General features: G+C 39.7%; 5 protein-coding genes and 1 pseudogene across 5 annotated transcripts; 3 read left to right on the top strand and 3 right to left on the bottom strand.

Annotated features, from left to right (window-relative positions):
- Nucleotides 1-1,452: 1,452 nt before the first annotated feature.
- On the bottom strand, nucleotides 1,453-2,308 carry LOC103997799 (uclacyanin 1-like). Its single transcript, XM_009419128.3, has 2 exons — nucleotides 2,136-2,308; nucleotides 1,453-2,033 (listed from the first exon to the last, which is right to left on the bottom strand). Exons 1-2 carry the CDS (start codon nucleotides 2,299-2,301, stop codon nucleotides 1,591-1,593), a joined length of 609 nt encoding a protein of 202 aa, XP_009417403.2. The 5' UTR covers nucleotides 2,302-2,308; the 3' UTR covers nucleotides 1,453-1,590.
- A 1,730-nt stretch (nucleotides 2,309-4,038) lies between these two features.
- On the top strand, nucleotides 4,039-6,951 carry LOC103997798 (cysteine-rich receptor-like protein kinase 44). Its single transcript, XM_065125344.1, has 7 exons — nucleotides 4,039-4,935; nucleotides 5,091-5,210; nucleotides 5,330-5,457; nucleotides 5,570-5,777; nucleotides 5,929-6,169; nucleotides 6,249-6,399; nucleotides 6,503-6,951. The coding sequence occupies exons 1-7, from the start codon at nucleotides 4,071-4,073 to the stop codon at nucleotides 6,845-6,847; spliced, it is 2,058 nt and encodes a 685-aa protein (XP_064981416.1). The 5' UTR covers nucleotides 4,039-4,070; the 3' UTR covers nucleotides 6,848-6,951.
- An 8,137-nt stretch (nucleotides 6,952-15,088) lies between these two features.
- Nucleotides 15,089-16,116, top strand: LOC135624026 (antimicrobial ginkbilobin-2-like protein). Its single transcript, XM_065127498.1, has 3 exons — nucleotides 15,089-15,777; nucleotides 15,822-15,953; nucleotides 16,098-16,116. The coding sequence occupies exons 1-3, from the start codon at nucleotides 15,089-15,091 to the stop codon at nucleotides 16,114-16,116; spliced, it is 840 nt and encodes a 279-aa protein (XP_064983570.1).
- Nucleotides 16,098-18,322, top strand: LOC135622959 (cysteine-rich receptor-like protein kinase 10; annotated as a pseudogene).
- A 135-nt stretch (nucleotides 18,323-18,457) lies between these two features.
- On the bottom strand, nucleotides 18,458-21,559 carry LOC103997794 (cysteine-rich receptor-like protein kinase 44). Its single transcript, XM_018818400.2, has 7 exons — nucleotides 20,639-21,559; nucleotides 20,016-20,129; nucleotides 19,780-19,910; nucleotides 19,476-19,680; nucleotides 19,115-19,352; nucleotides 18,876-19,026; nucleotides 18,458-18,765 (listed from the first exon to the last, which is right to left on the bottom strand). Exons 1-7 carry the CDS (start codon nucleotides 21,507-21,509, stop codon nucleotides 18,550-18,552), a joined length of 1,926 nt encoding a protein of 641 aa, XP_018673945.2. The 5' UTR covers nucleotides 21,510-21,559; the 3' UTR covers nucleotides 18,458-18,549.
- Nucleotides 21,560-22,766: 1,207 nt separating this feature from the next.
- LOC135622957 (cysteine-rich receptor-like protein kinase 44) lies at nucleotides 22,767-26,181 on the bottom strand. Its single transcript, XM_065125345.1, has 7 exons — nucleotides 25,082-26,181; nucleotides 24,549-24,662; nucleotides 24,320-24,450; nucleotides 24,036-24,240; nucleotides 23,718-23,955; nucleotides 23,479-23,629; nucleotides 22,767-23,358 (listed from the first exon to the last, which is right to left on the bottom strand). The coding sequence occupies exons 1-7, from the start codon at nucleotides 25,914-25,916 to the stop codon at nucleotides 23,011-23,013; spliced, it is 2,022 nt and encodes a 673-aa protein (XP_064981417.1). The 5' UTR covers nucleotides 25,917-26,181; the 3' UTR covers nucleotides 22,767-23,010.
- Nucleotides 26,182-27,009: the final 828 nt, after the last annotated feature.

The raw sequence follows: 27,009 nt of genomic DNA, 5'->3' as shown, positions 1-27,009 counted from the left end.
GCTCGGCCTTCGATCAGCCTGTTCTGCATATTATTTCTACTATCTTTCTGGAGGAGTCGCCTTCCACGAGTTCACTGACTAGATATGGAAGAGAATCGCAGTCAAGTCAGAGATATCTTCTTCGAGAAAAGATGGTGATGCGAGAAAGAAATGAAAAGAATTCTAGGATACATGAAAAATCGTCAACCAGCTGGGTTTCAAGCCATGAAATAGGATTAACATAATCCCTGCATGCTTGGACAGATGGTGTGCCTCCAAACTCTCCCGCTTCACAAACTTCTCCCCAATTTTTTGGCAGGTCACAGCTGTAGAGGACTTCTGCAGATCTGTCTGATGAGAGAACCTTGGTGTTGAAGCAGCATGGTGAACATGATTTCCAAGCAAAGCAGTAGCGAGAGATGAAGCGTTTCATGTTGGAGTGCTGGTGGCCCTTCTGCAAGAAGGGTTATACAGGAGCAGAGCAGAGAATAGTGCCGTCTTGCCTCATCCTCATGGCAGGCTCCATATCCGGTACTTATCCTTGGCTCACGCCTGAACTGGTCGACAATGACATCGTGGGCGACTGGGTTTAGGAACTCGCTACTCCCTATGGACCTCGGACTGCTAACTTGGTGGCTTGTCAAGGTGCTTCTTGTTCCCATGGATGACATCTCTGAGGTTGGCGATGGATCTCGAGCAGCCAGACCATTCTGCTTTCCTTCTTAAGAGGGATCCAGGGTGGCTCCTGGCTTTTGGATCATGAACCTCTGACGGCTCGGGCCTACAATAGAGAGATATCTTCTCTAAGGCAAGCCAAACCGTTGGATGATGAGCGTCCACCTCCTCCCCTTTGTTTTTTATATCCTTTTTTAACACTTTCACTTCAATATGATTCCACCGCTCCTAAACGAATGATTTGATAATGGATGAAATAATAGGACCATGGTGTAATTTTTCAGTTTAGATTAGGCAATATAATTTGGCACCAAAACGAAAGGAAAATAAGACAAGTCCACAACATTCATGCGTCTCATATAATTTGACTCTAACTCAGCAAATTTAAGTTTTTAAATTCCATTAATATTTAGAAGGAAGAGATATAATGAAATTTTTTATTGGATCTTTTCACTTGATAAATTTCAACTGGAACCAAACGATACAGTTTATTTTTAATAGTAATTTTGTCAGGATTCATCAATTTGATTTGATCTAAATCACTTATTAAAATATTTAAGTTGAAATTGATAATAATATATTTACTAGACCCTCAATCTTTATATTATCCATTTTTGATATGAAATTAATCGGAATATTACAAAATTGATCGAAACCAAATCGTCGTAATTTTATGTTATATATATATATATATATATATCCTAATTAATTTAAATTAGATATATAATTATTTATTTATTAATATAATACGAGAGTCAATATCAAATCTGATGTATATTATTATTAATTAGTTTAACTTAGACTTATGGGATAAGATCTCCCGAGCACGCATACCCGCAATAATGGTCGTCCTCATTTACACAACGAAATGAAGTGAAAAGTGAAAATTAGAGTTCCCATGGCTCACAAACATGATTTCACTGGTCAGCTTTTCCCTCACGCAGCCAAAATCAACAGAACTCCCATTGCCAGACCCACGGCAAGATTCGCGCACTGCATACAACCGCGAGCTGCAGATGTCATGGAAGGCGCAACGCCGGGCGCGTGACTCATCGGTGGGAATGAAGCCGAAGGGGCTCTCGATGGTGCAACCATGGGAGGCTCCGAAGGCGAGTGAGATGTTGACTTGGGCGATGCAGGAGGATAGTGGTGTTTCGGCGGTGGAGCTCCCACGGCCGTGGAGATGACGTCAACATCGAGCTTCATCCCCGCTGCACAGTGGCCCGGCACCCCGCAAATGAAGTATCTCTTGCCGGGGACCGAAAGCTTGATCGCAGTGTTGCCGCCGGTGTGGGACTCCATTGGAGTGGTTGCAGAGCATGCGTCGTAGGCTGCCTTTGTCACCTCCAGCACGTCATGGGATGATGTATACGTGAAAACTGCGGAGACGAATGAAACCTTGTTACAGAGACTACAAAATCAAATTGGATATCATCTTATACAGAAAGCTAGACGCGCCATGTTGTTGGTTGCGAACTTACTTAGGCTGTCTCCAGGAGCAAATCTCTTGGTTGATGCCCATGCCTGCAAGTCCGTGATTGTATTCCATCCTCCAGTCGGCCCTCCGACTGTGTACCTTGTGGCGATGGCTACATGAAGGAGAGCTGCTACTGTTACGATTGCTGCAACTGCTCGTGTTGCCGCCATCTTTAACTCGTAGGAATCGGACGCCAAGAAAGACGATATAAATAGACGCTGCAAACAGAAAGACTTCGTAGAAGCACTTTAAACATGTTGGTACATGGACTTTTGATTTTAAATCATTTTAATTAGGTCATATTGGTATGTGGTGGACATGTCCTAAAGGTATGAACAGAACACTCTTCCAGATTACTGCATCATGCTTATTTGAACATGTTGATTGCCAAATTCAAACAAAATGTTGCAATGCAACTCCGACATGGAAGCAACCGTCCATTGCAAAGTAACGTGGTAGGCATTACACTCCTGGTGCCTTTTTTTATTTGATTATTCTACGTAGAAACCATCTACATGTTGACCTCATTCTTGCTAGTTGTTAGGAGATAATTAATTACCGTTGACTTCTCTTTTTTGCATTTTGGTTGATGATTCTTCTTCCTCTTTGGAAGACTGGTTGTTTGATGGGAAAAAAATAAACTAAGATGATTAAAATTTTCACGCAATTGTTGCTTTCCTGCGTCAGTAAAGCTTTATCACTGAAATGATTGAAATTATATACCTAATATGAAATCAGAGACAATGTGAGAGGCGGAACATCGAGGCATTGGCCGGCCCAAATCACCTATATTTTTTGGATTAGGGCCCAAATATGGATAGGCTCAATCAGCCCAACTCAGTTTGCAACGGTCCAAAGTATGCTGTATTAGATATGATAACAAGCAAATTCGAAAGGCAATGGCTAGCTAGCTATTATTATCTCTTCTTGTAATGAAAAGATGATCATAGTCAATATGTCGGATAAAATAATAAAATTATGAGTCGCATGACTGCCTTCAACATATGGGTTTGACTGTCATATCCGAAATGACACCTCGTGCCAAGGGTTCTTAGTTACGTGCTATGCCTGTGCAAAGAGTGCTCACTTTGTCTCTCTCTGACAAAATCTTTCTGCAAAAACACGGTTGCCGACATATCTTACAATATATAAATCTTAGAATCTTGACCAGATTTAGATATAAAAAAAGGAAGAAACTTAATCGGAAACTGCCACAACAGTAAAATTTACGAGTTAAGATTGTTGTTGCTTAATTGCACCTTAGTGGAGGGGAGAGTATGCTGGGAATGCAAGCGAGATTGTTCGATTAATCCCTTCTTTCTTAAATTTAATTATGTTTTTCTTCCCTCTTTATCAACGAACATACACGTTTCTTGGTCAGGAAAAACATGCCTTTTGATACTTACCCAAAAGACACGCAAGGAAGAAAGAAGTATTTTGCCGCGTGCATTAAATGGGTGTTTTACCGAAACCATCTCTTGCTGGGGAGTCTTCGTTCGATAAGAAATTGCAGTGTTGTTGATCCGCGTCATTGCGTCCTACGCGTGGAAACAAAGTCAACAAGACTCGCATCACTTCAATCACAGGAATCCCCTTCTTGTCCTTTTTGACTCGGATCCCTCTACATTTGAACGAAGGAGCCGTTCAAAGGAACAACGACCCATTGTCACGTATTCTTCGGTCACCTAACTTTATATGACCATCATTGTTATGAAATAAATTTCTCCGAACGTAACTTGTCATGGACCAATTCCACCCCACTGAGTTTATCATTTGTGTGCAACTTTTTCTAGTGTGTATTGCACGGTACGACAATGAAACAAACTACGGCGACCATGCAAATTAAACTTTGCTCCGAATATATTATATATAGTAAGATACGTCTCTCTATGCTCCCGCCACGGCATCCGAAAAACAACGGAGGACAACCAGTTGCACGATGCATTCCTGGAATTACTTCCGGATACTTGCGCAGCTCCTCTTCCTCCTCTCCCTCTATAACGCACGCCACACTGTATCATGGGAAACGTGTCCAACAGACTCCAACTTTACCACCAACAGCACCTACCATTCCAACCTCAACCTCCTCCTCCCGTCCCTCACCTCGGCCACCGTCTCCTCCGGCTACGCGAACAGATCTGCAGGGAGTTCCCCAGACCAAGTCTTCGGCCTGGCGCTTTGCCAACTCGACGTTTCTCAAGATAAATGCCAAGCTTGCCTCGCCACCGCCGTCGACACCCTCCATAGTCGCTGCTCCTACGCAAAAGATGCGGCTACCTGGGGAGATCACTGCTTCCTTGCTTACTCCAACACAAAATTCTCGGCCGAGAGCAACAAATCATCCTTTTACCAAATCTTATACAACGGAGGAGAAGTTTCGGAGACGTCGAGATTCGTGGATCTGGTGGGGGAATTGATGAATGCCCTCATCAACTGGGCTGCCTACAAGACGGACAGCATGTTCGCCATTGGAGAAGCCAACTTTACGAGCGCCACCAATCTGTATGGATTGGTGCAGTGCACCAGGGATCAGTCTGATGATGACTGCTTTCTGTGTCTTCGGCAGTCGTTGGCTTCAATGCAGAGTTGTTGCTTGAAAAACCAGGGAGGGGTGGTGTTGAAGTACAGGTGCTACTTGAGGTACGAGACATATTCATACTATAATATGTCAGTCGCGACATCTCCACTGCCTCCGCTGTCATCTGCATTCTCTTCAGCACCTCCGCCTGGAGCTACGGCCAATCCACCGCCTCCGCCTGCTGTGGTGGACTCCAACTCTTCGTCATCATCGGCGAGAGATGCAGGCAAGTTACAGTACATAATTAAATTATGCACATGCGTTAAATTACAAACGATTCATCCATATTTTCCTACCAATTGTTGCAAGTTGTACACAATTAAAATTTAATTATAAGAAGATGGAAATATTCATCAGATGTTGTTTATCGTTTTAATTCAGGAAAAAAGCAGAACTCTAAAATAGTAGTGGCTGTCGTCATTCCCATCCTCGGTGCTGTGATGCTTGTGGCAGCGCTTTTGATTTTTTTGTGGAGGACGAAAATATTTGCCAGAAAGTCGAGTATGTAAATTTATTTGACTCCATCTATGTTTTTTGTTTCTTATTCATTTAAATGTTAAAAATTTGCCAAAACCAATTCTTTTTTTTTTTAACAAAAAAATTTATATAACGATCATCAGATGTTGGAGGAGCGAAAAGTCAGAAGGCAAACTCTCTGTTATTTGATTTGGAGACACTGAAGGTTGCAACCAACAACTTCTCGGACGCAAACAAGCTTGGAGAAGGGGGATTTGGACCAGTTTATAAGGTCAATTATATGGTTAAAGCCAGTGGTTTATCCTTTTTTGCAGTAAACACTGCATACTTTATGTCTACATTTAATTACAACAGTGCTTCATCTTACGCAAAATATGGAACAGGGCGTACTATGTGGTGGCCAGGAAATAGCTGTGAAAAGACTCGCAAGAAGCTCACAGCAAGGATTTGCAGAGCTAAGAAACGAGGTTGCGTTTATTGCTAAGCTTCAGCATAGAAATCTTGTGAGGCTCATCGGTTTTTGCTCGGAAGAAGAGAAGCTACTCGTCTATGAGTTCCTCCCAAACAGAAGCCTAGACAAAATTTTGTTTGGTACGATCCTCCTCCATCTTCTTAATTTTCTGAAAACAAAGCTTTTAATGAGATGCTAACGGATTTACTATCGAAGAGCTCCTATTAGTGTCCATGCCATTTCCTTTTACTGTAAGATTGCTAATGAACTCATTCAACCATGGTGAAGCAGATCCCACAAAATGTGGTCAACTAAACTGGGAAAGGCGCTACAAGATTATCGAAGGGATTGCAAGAGGACTTCTTTACCTTCATGAGGATTCCCGCCTAAGGATTATTCATCGAGATCTAAAACCCGGTAATATCTTGCTAGATCAGCACATGAACCCCAAGATATCTGACTTTGGTCTTTCAAAGCTGTTGGTCGACCAAGACAGATCAAAAGAGAGTGCTAGCCGAATAGTTGGAACAAAGTGAGTCAAAACTTTGAATTCGTTTTGTTGAAAAGCTCCTCCGCTGTTGTCCCCCCTGTTCATCTGTGGCATTGTGCAGCGGATACATTGCTCCAGAGTATGCTTTGCATCGGCACTTCTCGGACAAATCGGATGTGTACAGCTACGGAGTGTTGGTGCTTGAGATTATAACTGGTCGAAGAATCAGCGAGTTTCGTGGATCAGGTCATCGCGCAAACCTGCAGAGCTATGTAAGCATTTCCTCTCTTCACTCGACACTGCGATCGTGGCAATCTGTGATCGATTACTGATTGATGATTCTAATGCATATTGGCGACTGTACGCGTTAAACAGGCATGGAAGTACTGGAACAAAGGGAAGGCGTTGCAGATAGTGGATCAAAACTTATGTGACAGGTTTCAAAGGGAAGAAGCTTTACGATGCATTCGCACGGCGTTACTGTGCGTTCAAGAAAACCCCTCGAAGAGACCCACCATGGCATCGGTTGTTCTCATGCTGAGCAGTTCCTCGATGACTACTCCATCTCCTTCTACTCCTGGGTTTCTCATTGAGAGAAGTGGAACCACTGATTCAAATGAATCCACAGGAAATAGGTCTCCAGAAATCAAGAACGAGAGAGAAGGCAGTTCAACGTCAATAAATGGAGTCTCAATTACTGTACTGGAACCTCGACAATAGACAGTCACAGATCTTGCTTCATGTTGAAACACGGTAGCTGGTTTGCCTGGTCGACAATGGAACATTGTCTTCCTTGAGATTAGTTAGTGAAACTTTCGATAGCATTAGCTCTCTCAGTATCTAAATTGAAGTTTGCATTCAATCTATCCTTCCCCACATAAAATGCACGTCATGAAGATGTATCATTTTAAGCCGAGATTCCTGTGCAGATGAAGTAGGCGTCGAGGGATTCAACAGATGATATTGTATCTAAACTTTGGAGTTGTAAAAATTCATCCAAATTTAGGAGTTGGAGATAATAATCTTGGATTTTGATGATGAAAATTAATTAATTAGTTTATGATTTAATCTGCATTTTGAGTGATATAAGACTAGCTTCGATCAAGGAAAGACAAATTGATTAAAGCAAGAAAAAATATGTTGGGCCGGAATGGAACATGTCATAAGATTAGATATCGAGTCGGATGATCGGTTGATGTATCGGCAGAAGGCTTCGGGTCATGGGTTTGGGCATCGGGCCAAGAAAAGCGAAAATTATACTAAGAAAATCGGAGTTACGAAGGTTAACTGACCGATTGAGTAATAGGCCGCAAGAGAGGACAATGTGCCAAAGAATCAGACGAGGTGCCGGATGAACCAATGACATGCCGGACAAAGGATTCATGCTTTGTAATTATTTATTTAAGATCAAAGTCATTTAGGAGGTTAATTGAGTTATTTTTTGGTATAATCATGCTAATTCAATTAGAGGTTAATTGAACCTTAATTGAGACTGATTTGGGCTCATTGGAAGGTCCATTCAGTGACCCAAAAGTTGGGTTAAGCGGTGGCACCACTAGGTGGTGGAACCGTCTATGAGTTGGAAAACTCAAAAAACCTAGTCTTCGAGGCTATCAGGTAGTGGTACCACATAGTAATAGTGTGTCAGGCGATGGTACTGTCAGACTGGCAATGGTACCACCTAGTGTCAAGCTATAGGCGGTGGTACCGCCTAGTGCAGGTGGTGGTACCGCCTAGTGCAAGCGGTGGTACCACCCTTTGCAGGCGATGGTACCGCCCGTACTTGGAAGACACAAAAATTTAAATTTTTGGCTCCATTTTTTAAACCATTTGGGGCTTCTAAATACCCCACTTGAGCAGTAAAAAAGGGACAAGAATTCTTGAGGAAAAAACTGAGTAAATTTTACCAAAACTTTGAGTTCCCTCCTAGTATTTAGAGTTAGTCCGAAGGGAGGTGTATGAGGGAATACTTGTAAAATAGTAACTTGTAAGGGTTATTTTCTAAACCCGTGAAAAGGAAAAAGTGCTGTAAAGAGGTGGTTAGTCTTCGCCTATTGGAAGAAGACCATTAGTGGACGCCGATGATCTCAACAGAGGAGGAATCGGAAGTGGATGTAGATCACAACGATCGAACCACTATAAATTCCGATGTGTTCATTCTTTACTACTTAATCTCTTTATTGCATTTAACTTTACTTTAGTGTCTAATTCCCTCTTCTCAACTCATTCAAGAAAACTGAAACGATTTTCATCGAAATCGAATTTTATCATACAAAGATTTTTAAATCGATGTAATTTTTTCATTGTACTAATTCACCCCCTCTTAGTGTCGCTCTTGATCCTGACAATCGGTATCAAAGTTATATTATTTTCTGTTTGGTTTAACACTCAAGAGAAATAACTCTTTTTAGCTTTCAAGAGGATAACTCTATCATTAATCCTCCCATGTTCAATGGGACATACTACATATATTGGAAAGCTCGAATGAGAGTTTTTTTACTTTTTTATATTTCAATTTATGGAATATCATTGAGAACGGATTTCAAAAGTCTTCTCTTATAATGAACAATTGGAATGATTTAGAAAAGAAGACTTTCTCTTTAAATATCATAGCGATGAATGCCTTGTTTTGCTTTTTAGATAAAAATGAGTTCAATCAAGTGTCTATTTGTGAAACCGCTTTTGATATTTGGCCCACTCTTGAAACTACACACGAAGGCACTAGTAGAGTAAAAGATTTTAAGATTAATCTGTTAATGCATGATTTTGAATTATTTTGAATGAAACCAAGTGAAACTATTGTTGGCATGTACACCCGTTTTACGGATATCGTCAATAGTTTAAAAAGGCTTGGAAAAAGTTTTTCTAACTTTGAACTAGTTAACAAAATATTGAGATCCCTTCCAAAGAGTTAGGACCCTAAAGTAATGGTCATTCAAGAGGCGAAGGATTTGAACTATTTTCCATTTGAAGAACTTATCGGATCTTTAATGACCTATAAAATGAATTGTATGGAATAAATCAAACATAAGAATAATTTTTCAAAAAACAGAAAGGATTTGGCACTTCAAACAATAGAATATCACTTAAGTGATAACTCAAGTGATTATGATGATGATTTTGAACTCCTAACAATAAAATTTAAAATATTCATAAAACAAGAATTAAAGAATAAAAGTAAACTTAAAGATGACAAAATAACTTGCTATGAATGAAATCGACTGTAACACTTCAAAAGCAAATGTCCACAACCAAAGAAAAAAGCACTCAAGACGATAGTGGAGAATGAAATGAGTGCATCCGAAGACGAAGTTGTGAACTTCGCTTTGATAACTCTTGACAAAGAGGTAAACAACTTAAACGAATCTCCTTTACCTTATTTTGAAATTACTTGATGTTTTTCATGAATTATTTTTAAATTAGTTAGTATAAAAAATAAAAAATTATCACGCTTCTCTTTCTAATGATTTTGAAATAATAATAATTAAAATTTTGAGTATGACAATTACATGTTAACTCTTAGAACTAAGAATAAAAAGTTAGATTCACTTAAAAATAATGTATTACTATAACAAACAAAATGATTTTGACTAAAAATTCATGTTTAATGAAATCATGTTGATGATTTAATAATGCATAATGATATAATGATATAATGAAAATGTTAAAAAGTTTTGGTATCATGCTTAATGATTTTATAATTATGCATGATGATATGAAGTAATGATGATTTTTTGGTAATTTATGGTTTATTGAGCTTCATGATTTCTATGATTTTCATATTGCTTTTCGATTATAAATGATGATACATGGCTTTTGTACAAAAGACTTGAACATAAAATCAATCACAAAATTTGGAACTAAAAGAACTTGAGCAATCTTTAATCTTATAGGAATCTATCTATGTTACTTTTATTAAATTTTTTAAAAAGTGATTTTGATGATAATTTTGGATTTCTTTTCATATGATCCATTTTAATAATGAGATGATATATCCAATCGAATGATTTATCGATGTTTGTGACTTGAGATGTATTTTATATGAAATATTTTCTTGATTCGTGTATGATTTACTTATCTAAGAAAAAAATTATCTAAATGAATCTTGATTCTTGACGTTATTAATTTGAGATTTAATTGAATCAAGATATTTTATTTGATCTCCTATCATTATATTCGTTATTTACAAAAAAAGAGATTTATCAAGATGAATCATTCACGAATTGATGTTTTATATTAATATCTTTTTATGTCATGATTTTTATATGACTCCTTTGTAATTATGATTTGTATATCTCATGATATAAATGAATCATTGATGAAAAAAAGGAGAGATTAATGGATCTATCTATGGTTTTCTTTTTGAATCTCTTGAAAATAATTTTGATGATTTGATGATTTAAATTTGAATAAGTCTTATTTATAACATGATCTTGATTTTTTTTTTTGAATTATAACATGAGATTTTTTTTAATGAATTAAGATCATATACTATGATTCTTCTTTTCGCTATTTGAGTCATTAAAAAAGAATCATAATTTTTCTTTTGATTTTTTGATATTCACAATTTGAAATTTGGTTCATGACTCCCGTGTATTCACGAAGTATATATCTCATCACCCAATTAATTTTTCTTGATATTCTTCGTATGATGATATGAAATTATGCATGAAATACTCATGATATTATGTTGATGCATACAAATAAGAAATTATGATCATGCATGATATGATATAATTTGACATTTTGGTACCATCATGATTTGAAATATTTATGATTTGTATAACTTATGATATGATTGAATTATTATTGTAAAATGAGAGAAAAATTGTTAGCTTGCACATTGCAAAAGAGAATAAAAAAAGTGCTAGCTTGAATGATAAACTTAAATCTCTCAAATGCATAAACTCTTCTTATACATTTTTTAGATCATGATCTTGATTTCTTGATTTTTTTGACTTAAGTGTTCTTTTTAAATCAAGATCATTTCCTTATGTTTCCTTTTGCTATTTACAAAAAAAGAGATTTGTCAAAAATGAATCGTATCTTTTGGTATTCAAATGATGTTTGATATTATATCTTTCATGAAATGATTTATTTATGATACTCCCTTGCATTCATAAATTTTATACCTCATCACATGTGTTTTAAATTTATCTTTGTCAATATGTGAAAATTGATATAAAAGAAAAAATAATTATAAAATTATATTCTTCCCTTCATTTTGATAATGACAAAGGGAAAGATAAAATATGCTAACTTGCACAATTCAAGAAAAAGTTAAAACTTGTTAGCTTGCACATTTCGTAGAAAGACAAAAACTTGCTAGATTGGATATTCTAAAATGATGCATTGCTATATTGCTAGCTTCCTATCTAAAAAAAAAAAGGAAGCTAAATTTGTAATCTTGCACAACTCAAAATTGTTGCTAGTTTATCTGTTATAAAACTTGCATATCTCAAATACTTGGTAGATGCATTTCTCTTTTTTGTTGATGATAAAGGGGAAGAATATATGATGATAATCATGCATATTATGCCTAAAATGATAATTTAAAATTATATATGATGATAATGCATGTAATGATGATTTTGAAAATATACATTATGTTTTGAAGTATTGCATGCAATACTCATGATTTTATTATGATGATGTATATGATGTATTGCATATGATGTGATTAAAATAATTTCAACTTAGACTAAAAGGTCATCGTTTATTTGAATGATGCCTTATTTCAATATGACATATTAATAGGGGGAGTATAGTTTAAACTTCGTTATCAATTGGTTCTCATCGTAAAAAAGGGGGAGATTATTGAATCTTGGATTTTGATGATAAAATCAATTGATGAGTTTGTGATCTAAACTGTAATTTAAGTGATGTAGGACTAGCTTTGATCAAGGAGAGATAAATTGATTAAAGTAGGAAGAATCATGTTGGGCCAAAGTGTAATATGTCAAAAGATTGGACGTCGAGCCAGAGGATCAGTCGACATATCGGTAGAAGGTTTCGGGCCAAGAAGAGCGGAAATTGTGCCAAGGAAATTGGAGTTGCGAAGGTCAACTGGCCAATTGGATAATAAACCGCAAGAGAAGATGATACGACGAAGAATCAAACGAGGTGTCAGATGAACCAATGACATATCGAACAAAGGATTCATGCTTTATAATCATTTGTCTAAGATCGAAGTAGTTTAGGGGGCTAATTGAGTTAGCTTTCGATGTAATCATGCTAACTCAATTAGGGGTCAATTTGGCCTTAATTAGGACTAATTTGGGCTCATTCGAAGGCCCATTTAGTGACCCAAAAGTTGGGTCAACCGATGGAACCGCTTGTGAGTTGGAAAACTTGAAAAACCCGATCTCCGAGGCTGTCAAGCAATGGTACCGTCAGATTGGGCAGTGGTACCACCCAGTGACAATGTGTCAGGCGGTGCAAATAAAGCAGGCCCTTAGCAATCCCATAAATGATCTTGTATCGAATTCCCCAAATTAGTTGTTCGCCTCTTATAGGATTTGTTGCATGAAAAAGGAATTAAGATGAGAAATGGGTAGGTCTAGAAAGCCTTGAAGAACCACACTTATTATTTGGTGTAACTACCAAAGGGAATGAAGGTTTTGAAGAACAAGTGAATTTTTTGGTTGAAGACTCAATATTTTCATCAACCAAAGTACAAAGCTAGATTGGTTGTAGCTAGATTGGTTGTGAAAGACTTTGGTCAAAAGAAATATATTGATTTTGAAGATATTTTTTCTCCTCTTATTAAAATATCTTCTATTCATGTTGCTCTTGGTATTACTGCTAGCTAGGACTTGGAGGTTGAACAGTTAAATATGAAAACGACTTTCCTTCATGGTAACTTAGAGGAGAAAATTTATATGGAGCAACTAAAAGGCTTCAAAGTCAAAGGTAAAGAAAACTTCATTTGCAAATTGAGGAAGAGCTTGTATGGCTTAAGCAAGCTCGATAGTGATACAGAAAGTTTGATTCATTTATGACAGAAAATGGATACAAAAGAATAATTTCGGATCATTGTGTGTACATCAAATGGTTTGACGAGAATTTTATTATTCTCTTACAAAAGAATGATTTCGGATCATTTAGAGGATTCTTTGGCTTTCTCTCCTAAAGTTGTGTTGACTCTTTCCTCGTTGCCCTCCATAAGAACATTTCCAGATTTGGCTAATTATTATCGATAGAACTTTGGTCGGGCAAAATTGACGACGGCACTCGATGGAATAATGTCAGATGATCTGCCAAAGAACCCAACATATGGCTCAAACCTTTTGGGTTTGCCATTAAGCCGAGAAAGCCCAAAAGCCTCTTCTGTTGTGAATGTGATGTACCCTAGAATGTGTCGCGGTGCTTGGAACAGCAGCCGACATTGGGTCATCCCATCGGAGGTGGCCTGTAAGATTGCCTGTCCGCTTGCTTTCGAGTGGCTTGACACGCACAAACTCTCAGAACGAGCTGCCCTGATAACGATGATACGAAGCCAAATGATCTTGCATGCCCGCAGTCGTCCCTGCTTGGCAGAACATGAACCCGAATGAGCACTTGCATCACAAAACCAGCTTCTTAAATTAAGATATCATCTTTATACCTTCAGAAACAATTGTGGAACAAAAAATAAACAAACAACACACCGTTTAGTTCATATTTGAGTGTTGTCGTATTAATAAAGAAAAACAATTTAGACTGATTGGAGGTAAATTTTATTTGAGGACAGGAAAATATCTATATCTCGCATCTAACTTCAATTTGAGAGTTGAGTAGAAGATATCTGTATTTCATATTTTGGTTTCTTAGTTTCTACCGAAGACTATGCCGATGATTTATTCGCCAATTTGTTAGTCAAGTCTTTGCTTGCTTGTTCGTTGCGAGAAAAAAATATTTATGAGCAGTTTGATATATATTTTTTAATTATATAAATTAAGAATGCTCAAGAACATTCTCTTTGAATGTCATACCGAAGTGATGCACTTGGTTGATGCATCATCGATACTAAATTGATTGGACTCCATATGTCGAGTCTCTATTAATTCAATATAACAAAAAAGCACACCGTTTGCCACCCATCTATTCCAAGAAACTAGTAATTCATTATCTTCAAATTTATAAGTTGGACTAACTTGGTACAGCTTGAACTCCCGCATAAAAAGAAGTTTGTGATTGTCCTAGATTTTTATTTAGAAAAATAAATTTTATTGATATTTTAGAAAAAATATTTTGTAAATATTTTATTGATATTTTTAGAGTTCCATGAAAGAAGATAATTTGACTGAATGAAATAGAAACTTAATTTACTAAAACATTCATTTTCTTTCTTGTAAACTTATATCTACACTACGGAAGCTATTTTATTAACGTCAAATCCAATTTTGGATCAGGTCTCATTGGTGTCCTTTCCTCCTATCTTCTGTGACGAAAAGACACGTAAGGAAGAAAGAAGTATTTTGCCGCTTGCATTAAATGGGTGTTTTGTCGAAATCATCTCTTGCTGGGGAGTCTTCGTTCGATAAGAAATTGTAGTGTTGTTGATCCGCGTCATTGCGTCCTACGCGTGGAAACAAAGTCAACAAGACTCGCATCACTTCAATCACAGGAATCCCCTTTTAGTCCTTTTTGACTCGGATCCCTCTACATTTGAACGAAGGAGCCGTTCAAAGGAACAACGACCCATTGTCACGTATTCTTCGGTCACCTAACTTTATATGACCATCATTGTTATGAAATAAATTTCTCTGAACGTAACTTGTCATGGACCAATTCCACCCCACTGAGTTTATCATTTGTGTGCAACTTTTTCTAGTGTGTATTGCACGGTACGACAATGAAACAAACTACGGCGACCATGCAAATTAAACTTTGCTCCGAATATATTATATATAGTAAGATACGTCTCTCTATGCTCCCGCCACGGCATCCGAAAAACAACGGAGGACAACCAGTTGCACGATGCATTCCTGGAATTACTTCCGGATACTTGCGCAGCTCCTCTTCCTCCTCTCCCTCTATAACGCACGCCACACTGTATCATGGGAAACGTGTCCAACAGACTCCAACTTTACCACCAACAGCACCTACCATTCCAACCTCCACCTCCTCCTCCCGTCCCTCACCTCGGCCACCGTCTCCTCCGGATACGCGAACAGATCTGCAGGGAGTTCCCCAGACCAAGTCTTCGGCCTGGCGCTTTGCCAACTCGACGTTTCTCAAGATAAATGCCAAGCTTGCCTCGCCACCGCCGTCGACACCCTCCATAGTCGCTGCTCCTACGCAAAAGATGCGGCTACCTGGGGAGATCACTGCTTCCTTGCTTACTCCAACACAAATTTCTTGGCCGAGAGCAACAAATCATCCTTTTACCAAATCTTATACAACGTAGGAGAAGTTTCGGAGACGTCGAGATTCGTGGATCTGGTGGGGGAATTGATGAATGCCCTCATCAACTGGGCTGCCTACAAGACGGACAGCATGTTCGCCATTGGACAAGCCAACTTTACGAGCGACACCAATCTGTATGGATTGGTGCAGTGCACCAGGGATCAGTCTGATGATGACTGCTTTCAGTGTCTTCGGCAGTCGTTGGCTTCAATGCAGAGTTGTTGCTGGAAAAACCAGGGAGGAGTGGTGTTGAAGTACAGGTGCTTCTTGAGGTACGAGTCCTATTCATACTATAATATGTCAGTCCCGACATCTCCACTGCCTCCGCTGTCATCTGCACTCTCTTCGGCACCTCCGCCTGGAGCTACAGCGAATCCACCGCCTCCGCCTGCTGTGGTGGACTCCAACTCTTCGTCATCATCAGCGAGAGATGCAGGCAAGTTACAGTACATAATTAAATTATGTATTACAAACGATTCATCCATATTTTCCTACCAATTGTTGCAAGTTGTACATAATTAAAATTTAATTATAAGAAGATGGAAATATTCATCAGATGTTGTTTATCGTTTTAATTCAGGAAAAAAGCAGAACTCTAAAACAGTAGTGGCTGTCGTCATCCCCATCCTCGGTGCTGTCATGCTTGTCGCTGCGCTTTTGATTTTTTTGTGGAGGACGAAAATATTTGCCAGAAAGTCGAGTATGTAAATTTATTTTGACTCCATCTATGTTTTTTTGTTTCTGATTCATTTAAATGTTAAAAATTTATCAAAACCAATTCATTTTTTTTAGTTTAACAAAAAAATTTATATACCGATCAGATGTTGGAGGAGCGAAAAGTCAAAAGGCAAACTCTCTGTTATTAGATTTTGAGACACTGAAGGTTGCAACCAACAACTTCTCGGACGCAAACAAGCTTGGAGAAGGGGGATTTGGACCAGTTTATAAGGTCAAATATATGGTTAAAGCCAGTGGTTTATCCTTTTTTGCAGTAAACACTGCAAATTTTATGTCTACATTTAATTACAACAGTGCTTCATCTTACCCAAAATATGGAACAGGGAGTACTATCTGGTGGCCAGGAAATAGCTGTGAAAAGACTCGCAAGAAGCTCACAGCAAGGATTTGCAGAGCTAAGAAACGAGGTTGCATTTATTGCTAAGCTTCAGCATAGAAATCTTGTGAGGCTCATCGGTTTTTGCTCAGAAGAAGAGAAGCTACTCGTCTATGAGTTCCTCCCAAACAGAAGCCTAGACAAAATTTTGTTTGGTACGATCCTCCTCCATCTTCTTAATTTTCTTAAAACAAAGCTTTTAATCATATGCTAACGGATGTATTATCTAAGAGCTCCTATTAGTGTCCATGCCATTTCCTTTTACTGAAAGATTGTTAATGAACTAATTGCCAATGAACTCATTCAACCACGGTGAAGCAGATCCCACAAAATGTGGTCAACTAAACTGGGAAAGGCGATACAAGATCATCGAAGGGATTGCAAGAGGACTTCTTTACCTTCACGAGGATTCCCGCCTAAGGATTATTCATCGAGATCTAAAACCCGGTAATATCTTGCTAGATCAGCACATGAACCCCAAGATATCTGACTTTGGTCTTTCAAAGCTGTTGGTCGACCAAGACGGATCAAAAGAGAGTGCTAGCTGAATAGTTGGAACAAAGTGAGTCAAAACTTTGAATTCGTTTAGTTCAAAAGCTCCTCCGTTGTTGTCCCCCCTGTTCATCTGTAGCATTGTGCAGAGGATACATTGCTCCAGAGTATGCTTTGCATCGGCACTTCTCGGACAAATCAGATGTGTACAGCTACGGAGTGTTGGTGCTTGAGATTATAACTGGTCGAAGAATCACCGAGTTTCGTGGATCAGGTCATCGCGCAAACCTGCAGAGCTATGTAAGCATTTCCTCTCTTCACTCGACACTGATATCGTGGCAATCTGTGATCGATGACTGATTGATGATTCTAATGCATATTGGCGACTGTACGCGTTAAACAGGCATGGAAGTACTGGAACAAAGGGAAGGCGTTGCAGATAGTGGATCAAAACTTATGTGGCAGGTTTCAAAGGGAAGAAGCTTTGCGATGCATACGCACGGCGTTACTGTGCGTTCAAGAAAACCCCTCGAAGAGACCCACCATGGCATCGGTTGTTCTCATGCTGAGCAGTTCCTCGATGACTACTTCATCTCCTTCTGCTCCTGGGTTTCTCATTGAGAGAAGTGAAACCACTGATTCAAATGAATCCACAGGAAATAGGTCTCCAGAAATCAAGAACGAGAGAGAAGGCAGTTCAACGTCAATAAATGAAGTCTCAATTACTGTATTGGAACCTCGACAATAGACAGTCACAGATCTTGCTTCATGTTGAAACACGGTAGCTGATTTGGCTGGTCAACAATGGAACAGTGTCTTCGTTGAGATTAGAAAGTGGTAGTTTGCATTCATTCTATCCTTCCCCACATCAAATGCACGTCATGAAGATGTATCATTTTAAGCTGAGATTCCTGTGCAGATGAAGCAGGCGTCGAGGGATTCAACAGATGATATTGTATCGAAACTTTGGAGTTGTTATAAAAATTCATCCAAACTTTGGAGTTGGTGACAATCTTGATCTCCGGTCATCCCCCCTGCTTGAGTGCCTATAATATTGCGATGCCTTCTGCTTATGCAGGGCTCTCCCCTATATATTGGAGTTATTCGAATTGAAGTTTGCTTTCGTGCCACTATTTTCCACATAAAATGTGAAAGAAATAATTAGTTTAATTTTTTATTAATAGTGAATATGAATTTATATACATAAAAATAGATTACAAAATATGATAATTACATAATTTTTTTGATCAATAATAAATATAAAATATGTATCTAAATCATTTCATGATGTAGAAGATCGTCTCATTATTTGATAGAATCATGATAATATGTTATCATAATTTTTATGACTTAAAATCATAATAACATATTATCAAAATATTTAGAGAATCATGATAATCGATTTATTTTTATAATAATATCCTATCTAACAAAATGCAGGTGGTGAAGGAGCTTGCAGAGTGACTGTTGCACTACTTAGCATCACAGCGACTGTCGACATAGTAGGCCTGGCAAACGGGTTTTCCTGCACACACAATAGCCCAATCTGCATACATCTTAACAGGTCGCTTCCATGGAATTGATTGCCCAAGGCTGGATCTACCATCTCCAAGGCTGATCCTCCTCGCCATTTCTCCCATGTCTGCATCAAATAAAACATATCTACAAGTTCATTCTCTGTTTCGAAAGGACTTCCGTGGAAATGCAAAAGCAATCAATATCTGCACTCTACGACCCCATTTGGTTACTTACATAGCTTAGAAGGTCTTCAGTATTTTCAGGATTACAAGCTGTGCTGTTTTTTCTTCCCGTCAAAATCTCCAAAACCAGAACACCGAAGCTGAACACATCTGACTTGATCGAAAATTGGCCATGGATCACATACTCTGGTGCCATGTATCCACTGCAACCAAGTGAAGATTAGTTAGGAAGCACAAATTATAGATACTGCATGCTGCGAGTACACTAGTCCAGTCTGTCAGGCCACTCACAAGGTTCCCACAACTCGACTCGTCATGCCCTGAGTTTGCTCGCCATCGAAAAGCTTAGCTGAACCGAAATCTGAGATCTTTGGGTTCATATCTGCATCCAACAAGATATTGCAGGCCTTTAGATCTCGATGTATGATTTTTAGCTGAGATTCCTCGTGCAGATAAAGCAGGCCCCTAGCGATCCCACAAATGATCTTGTATCGAATTCCCCAAGTTAGTTGTTCGCCTCTTGCAGGATCTGTTGCATGAAAAAGGAATTAAGACGAGGAGAAGCCGAGTAATGGATAGCTGCAGTTCTTTTTTAACAATTAGCTGAAGATAAGGAACTCAGAAGACGAATCATATGTGAAAGGCGAATCACCAAAAAGAAATTTGTCGAGGCTCGTGTTAGGCACGTATTCATAGACGATCATCTTCTCTTCCTCCAAGCAAACTCCCAGAAGCTTTACGAGATTCCGGTGCTGGAGCTTGGCAACCAAAGCCAACTCATTTTTAAGCTCTCCAAGTCCTTGCCCAGAGTTCAACAGCCGCTTCACTGCTATTACTCGTCCATCTGGTAGCACTCCCTGTACAATGCCAAATGATTAAGAGGAAACAAGAGGATGCATGCCAAGTGAATTCGAGTACCGAATTGGAAATATGAAGAGGGTATCGTGTCGATGTACCTTGTAAACAGCTCCGAAACCACCTTCACCAAGTTTATTTTCCTCTGAGAAGTTGACTGTTGCAACTCGGAGTGTCGATAGATCAAATAGTAGTGATTCGACTTGTGTGGCCTCCTCCGAGTCAGTTGCATCTATTACAAAGAAAACAATTCCAAGCATGTCACAAATGGTTTTCCTCGAGAGCTAGCCGATTGCAATGGAGGAGAGAGGATATCAGGAATAAAACAGTCCCTTACAAGGTGGCTTCAGTGTCTGCTTCCTCAATCTCTTGAAGCAAGCGTAAATAATGAAGATTAGCAGCACCGCACTCACTGCAGATATCGAAATTGCAAGAATTGTTTTCTTTTTTCCTGCACCGTGATGAAATGTATTAGTAGACACAAAAAAAAGGGAAAAAAATGGTTTATCCACATCTGATTTTGAAATCATTGGACATATGAGGAACACATATGACTGTAAATGTCTTCCGTGTCTCTGTCGACAAACTCCGCTGTGGTGCCTAATCGACCAGTTTCTTGAATCTTTGACCCAAAGGACAGATTCGGCACTTTATTCCCTGCGCGTACAACTTTTACTTTGCCCATCATCTGTTTCCCTACATATTCGAATATGTTCTGTATATATCGTAACGGTGTCTCGGTTATATGTATATTGCTATCCTTGCATATTTCAATTAATTTTATGTATAACAATAGTACAAATCCATGAACAACTTTTATATGCTCAAAGATGCTCTTTGCATAAAAGAACAATTACTTATGTATAATAAAAGATCGGGATAGAACACTTTATATGGAAAAGGCAAGAATCCATTATATATATAGTTGGAAAGTTGATAATGCTAAGAGTTCATCGTTACCTTCTTTGCTGGTTGAACCAACAGATGGCCGGGATGCCGGAGCAGAGGCCGGAGTTGTGGCATTATCCACAGGCGTTGTTGCATTCGTCGCAGGGGAAATAAGCCGTATGATGGGGTTGCCTTGGAAGAAGAGGCTAGACTCGTACCTTAAATTGCACCTCACTCCCTGATTCCTAGCTCCCATTCTTGCCATCGGGAGCCCCTGCGACACCCCTTCCAAACACTGCCTGCAGTCGCTCGCCGACATGTCCGGCGTGCATTGCGCCAGGGCATATATAGTTGGAAACGCCAGCGTCACGTTGAACGCCTGCCCAGTCGCGTACCTCTTCGTCGAGTTATACGCCGCCCAATCCGCTGTGCTGTCGAGCAACTCGTTCACCACCTTGTTGAACCGATCCGCTTCGTCGTTTACGGCGATCTCGTTTTCCAAGGCAGCCGTCGGGTCGTTGTCTGAGGTGCTGAGGAACTGCAGGTTGGAAAAGCGGAGGAGGCACTCGTCATACCAAACCACGGCATCCTTGTCGTAGGCACAGAGCTGGAGGATCTCGACCGCGCCGTTGCTGAGGCAGGAGCTGCAGGTGGTGGCGTTAGTATCACCACGACAAAGGACGAGGCCTTGAACTTGGTTGGGTATCCGTCCGATGGTGTCGGTGAAGAAGCCAGGAGCGGAACCGTTGGAGACGAGGGAGGAGAGGAGGAGGTTGAGGTTGGACTCATACGTGCTGTTGGCAGTAAAGTTGCCGGCACTTGTGCTGCAAACTTGCCACGTGAAGGCAACGGTCGGAGAGGGGACGAAGAGGAGGATGAGGTAGAGGAGCAGAAACTGGGTGGAGCTGATCGAGGGAAACATAGTGGTATTCGGTAGGTGCATCGAATATGGCAACACGTCTCTTTTTATTGACTCGGCTCAAGAGAATTCAGAAAGACTGAATCAATCTTAACGATGAAAACTGACAACGATGAAGTTCAAATCTATTGGATATATTCACTAGAGAAAGTCTCCGGGACAGTAATGTTTTTATTTTTATTTTCACTTATTATATATTATTTTCTTTATTGAGGTACTCATCTTCCATGACAGAATTAATTTCCTACTCTTCCAGAGTAGATCTAAAAAATCTTTCGTCAAATCCCGCAACTTTAGTTGACTAAGTCTGGACTACGGAGGCACATGCACCGCAGTTGACAAGATTCGGAAGAAGAAGAAGAAGGTGTAAAATAACAGCAACTTGCTCAAAACTTTTATTTGATCTCCAACGCAACACCGTCGCAAATTCTCAAAGTTGTTCAAAGGTCCAGTCGTACTTACTACAGGAAGCAGAGAACGACCTTTTGGATTAACAACATGAATATATTATATTTACTCACGAAAGCATCAGTCGAAAGTTTATTAGGCGGACGGAATAATGCAGGCAGCTGATAGCAGTCGTCGTCAACGTCAACATTAAAGTAAACCGTGTTAGAGTCATCGGTATGCATGAGCAACACCCCACGGTGGAAACGTGTTCATTCAACTTGTGAACAGAAAAAGGTGTATTCAAATTCCGGAATAAGAAATCACACCATCTCCACAGCTAATTTTGTGCTCTCTTTCTCGCTTTAACTATATCATCTTGTACAAACACGATTTCCGACGTCAGATTGATCTTAAGCAAGGCCATGCATGTTTAATAAAAGAAATATCTGAATCAGAATCACTAGCGTTAGCATTGAGAAAAGTGAAATTAGAAGATCAGGACGGTTCTTGCTTAACTGCATCTCCCTCCCTCTCTGAGAACAATCGATGTCTTCGGAAGTTTACGGCTGTCGTTGCTTAATTGCATTCCACTATCTTCTCTCTTTTTTTGCGTTCCTCCCTCCCATCTATGGAAACACGCAAGTCCGCCTCCGAAAGATATCATTTTGGATCCGTTGGGTCAGAGTCAATGGGTAATTAACTTTTCTTGGAGTCTACACCGCTCCGAATTAGACACGTGCGCATACGACCAGGAAACAGAACTCTGCCCTATTTTTAGTTTGGTTTTCAAAAAAAAAGAAAAAAAGTTGAAGTTTGCATTCATGCCATCATTTCCCTCGTAAAATGCAGGTCTTGCAGGAGCATGCAGAGAGGCAATTCCAGTGGTCAACATCACAACTATTATCGACATGGTTGGCCTATTCGACGAATTTCGCCGAACGTACTTCTATGAGTACACAATTTAGTAAGGCCACTCGCAAAATTAAGCTATATATGTTAACGATCAAACTTTAGCTCTACGAATGTGTAATTCTCTTGTGCGACAATGACACCAAAAAATAGGAATAAGAATCCTTACATTCACATGCGTACGTGGCTATGTGGTTGAAGAAATATTAACATTGTCCTTCCATTTCTATCGAGGTTCCATTTCTGTGATTGAAACTTCGTTTGATGACATTGGACATGACTTACTTCCTCGGTCAGATGTACCGATTGGATGATTGGAGTTACTCGGATTGAAGTTTGCATTCCTGCCACCATTTCCCAGATAAAATCCAGGCCGTGAAGGAGCTTGGAGAGAGACAGTCTCACTATTTAGCATCACAACCACTGTTGACATAGTTGGCCTATCGTTCGGCTTTTCTTGAACACATAACAGCCCAATATGCATGCATCTTAATAGGTCGCTTCGTTGGTAGTGAGCACCCAAGGTTGGATCTACGATCTCTAACGCCGATCCTCCCCGCCATTTCTCCCATGTCTGCATCGAAGAAAATATAATTCCAAATTTATTCTTTTATGTGATTATTCTGTTTGGAAAATACTTCAGTAGAAATGCAAAAGCAATCAATGTGATCTGTGAATCCACTTGGCTACTTACATAGCTTAGAAGGACTTCGGTAACCTCAGGATTATAGGAACCGCTGCTTTTTCTTCCAGTCAAAATCTCCAAAACCAAAACACCGAAGCCGAATACATCTGATTTGATCGAATACTTGCCATACATCACATACTCTGGTGCCATATATCCGCTGCAACCAAAAGTGAGGTTGGTCAAGGCACGCAAAGAGTATATAGCTTCCTTCCGCTCTGAGAACACAATTTAGTTAGTCCACTCACAAAGTGCCCACAACTCGATTGGTGGTGGCTCGAGTCTGGTCAACGTCAAAAAGCTTTGCAAAACCAAAATCTGTGATCTTGGGGTTCATCTCTGCATCTAACAAGATGTTGCTGGCTTTTATGTCCCGATGTACGATTTTTAGTTGAGATTCCTCGTGCAGATAGAGCAGTCCTCGAGCGATCCCATGAATGATCTTGTGTCGAGTTCCCCAGTTTAGTTGTTTGCCTCTGACAGGATCTGTTGCATGCAAAAGGAATTAAGACAAACATGTTACGTTAAGAGTGTAGGAAGTAAATATGAGAAAGGCGAATCATCACCAAAAAGAAAGTTGTCGAGGCTTGTGTTAGGCACGTATTCATAGACAATCATCTTCTCTTCCTCCAAGCAAACTCCCAGAAGCTTTACAAGATTTCGATGCCGGAGCTTAGCGACCAAAACCAACTCATTTTTAAGCTCTCCAAGTCCGTGCCCGGAGTTCAGCAGCCTTTTCACTGCGATTTCTCGTCCGTCTGGGAGCACTCCCTGTACAATATCTCATGATTAAGAGGAAGAATGGAACAAGAGGATAAACGTGAAGTGAATTCAGCATATCGAATTGTACCTTGTAAACTGCTCCGAAACCACCTTCTCCGAGTTTATTTTCTTCCGAGAAGTTGGCTGTTGCAGCTCGTAGTGCAGAAATATGAAATAGTAATGACTCAACTTGTGTGGCCTGCTCCGATTCAGTCCCATCTATGACAATTTCGAGCATGTTACACATGGTTTTCCACAAGCACCAGATGATTGAAATGAAGGAAACAGCACATTAAAAAAATGATCGAGTCACTTACAAGGTGATTTCGATGTCTGCTTCCTCAGCCTCCTGTAGCAAATGTAAATAATGGGGATTAGCAGTACTGCGCTCACCGCAGATATCGAAATTGCTAGAATTGTTTTCTTTTTTCCTGCACCGCTCTGAAATGTATTAGTAGACACAAAAGGAAAAAGGAAAAAAAAAATTGTCTATCCATGTGTGATTTTGAAAGCATTGGACATATGGGAAATACATATGACCGGAAATGCTATCTGTGTCTTTCTCGAATCTTTTACTGCAATTATGTTCTGTATATATCGTAACAGTGTCGCAATTACATGTATAGTGTTATCGATGCATATTTCGATTAGTTTTATGTAGGACAATAGTACAAATCAATGAATACCTTTTATATGCTTAAAGTTAAAGATGGTGTTTGCATAAAAGAACAGTCAATTGTACATAACAAAAGATTGGGATGGACAACTTTTGATGGAAAAGGCAAGAATCAATATTTACAATGCAAATTATATAGTTGGAAAGTTGATGACGCTTGGAGTTCGTCATTACCTTCTTTGCTGGTTGAACCGAGAGATGGCTGCGATGCTGGAGCAGAGGCCGGAGTTGTGGCATTCTCCGCAGGCGTTGTTCCATTCGTCACGGCGGAAACAAGCCTTATGATGGGGTTGCCTTCGAAGAAGGGGCCAACTTTGTACCTTAAATTGCACCTCACTCCCAAATTTTCAGCTATCAATCTCCCCATCGGGAGACCCTGTGACACTCCCTCCAAGCATTGCCTGCAGTCACTCGCCGACATGTCCGGAGTGCATTGCGCCAGGCCATATATATTTGGAAACGCGTGTGTCGCGTTGATCGCCAGCCCAGTCGCGTACCTCTTCGTCGAGTTGTACGCCGCCCAATCCGCTGTACTGTTCATCAACTCGTTCACCACCTTGTCGAACCGATCCGTTTCGTCGTACACTTGGTACTCGCTTGCCACGGGCATCTCCGGATCGTTGTCTAAGGTGCCGAGGAACTGCAGGTTGGAATAGCGGAGGTGGCAGTCGTCATACCAAACCACAGCATCCTTGTCGTTGGCACAGAGCTGGAGAATCTCCACACCGGCGGTGCTGAGGCAGGAACTGCATGTGGTCGCCTTTGTGTCACCACGACAAAGGACGAGGCCTTGAACTTCGTTGGGCATCCGTCCGACGGTGTCGGTGAAGAAGCCAGAAGCGGAACCATTTGAGATGAGGGACGAGAGGAGGAGGTTGAGGTTGGACTCGTACGTGCCGTTGGCGGTAAATTTACCGGCACTTGTGCTGCAGACTTGTGTGGCAACGGCGGGAGAGGAAAGGAAGAGGAGGCTGATCAGGTAGAAGAGCAGAGACGGGGTGGAGCTCATCGAGGCAACCAGAGTAGTTGTCTTTGGTTACTGCGTGCTGTAGGACTAGCATCAAAGATGGCAACACCTCTCTTTCTGTATACAGCTCAAACGGCCAAATATTCATCACAAAGAGTTTCTGGGACGATAATCTTTCCTGTACATGTAAGGATTCTATATATTGTTGTTTTAATTTATAATTTTTTTCTTTATTGAGGTATTCATCTTTCTGCACAAAATTTTATTCTCATTAAATTCAATTTCCGAATCATGGTTTACATATATACACACTACGGAGGCAGGTGCACAGCAATTTCCCAAGACTAGCTGCAACGCATTCATATACGATGGCAACTTGCTGGGGCATCAAACGTAAGTTTGAGCTCACAATTTTTCTTTGATCTCCAACGCGACTCCGCAGAAACTTCTCAATGTGGTATTAAAAGGTCCACTGGGTACTTGCTTCAGGACCCAGAAAGGAACCTCTTGCATCAACGACTTGAATATATATTAGTAGTGACCGATGCAGGAAGCTGATAGCAGTCATCGTTGACGGCAACATTAAAATCAACCGCGTTAGGAGTCATCGGTATGCAGCGAGTCTTCTAGTCTTGGAGGAGGATGAGTCTCTACATCCGGTACACACGAGTGAATCAGACCGGAAGAAATTACAAAACCTGGAATTGTAGACCATATATTTCAAATGAGTGAATCATATTATTAGAAAAGACATTAACTATCGGTGTACTGACCAAGAAATATGATTCACTCATTTTTTAAATAATATCTAATTTTCTAATAATAATATGGATACCAATGGGCGTCTATGGTTAGAATGGAAGGGATGCATCTATCATAGAAATGGACGCTCATGGCCTTGCTTGCAACTTGTTGGACTATTCTTTTATTGTGTTGACTGGACTAGATGTGTGTGTGTGTCTGTTTTTTTATTTGTATGCTGTTCGAATGTCTTAGCCTCGTCTACCCTCTGTACTCTACGGCTGGAGATATAAATAAAAAATAAAAAGATTTCTATTGACAATCCTTTTTATTATCTATAATTTTATTTTAATTTTTTTAATATTTCTAATATTCCCCTCTATATAAATGTTCT

The sequence above is a fragment of the Musa acuminata genome, chromosome BXJ2-9 (genome assembly GCF_036884655.1).
Source record: "Musa acuminata AAA Group cultivar baxijiao chromosome BXJ2-9, Cavendish_Baxijiao_AAA, whole genome shotgun sequence".
Classification (NCBI taxonomy): Eukaryota; Viridiplantae; Streptophyta; class Magnoliopsida; order Zingiberales; family Musaceae; genus Musa; species Musa acuminata.
The sequence above is the reverse complement of the archived record's forward strand: the minus strand, read 5'-3'. Positions and strand labels throughout refer to the sequence as shown.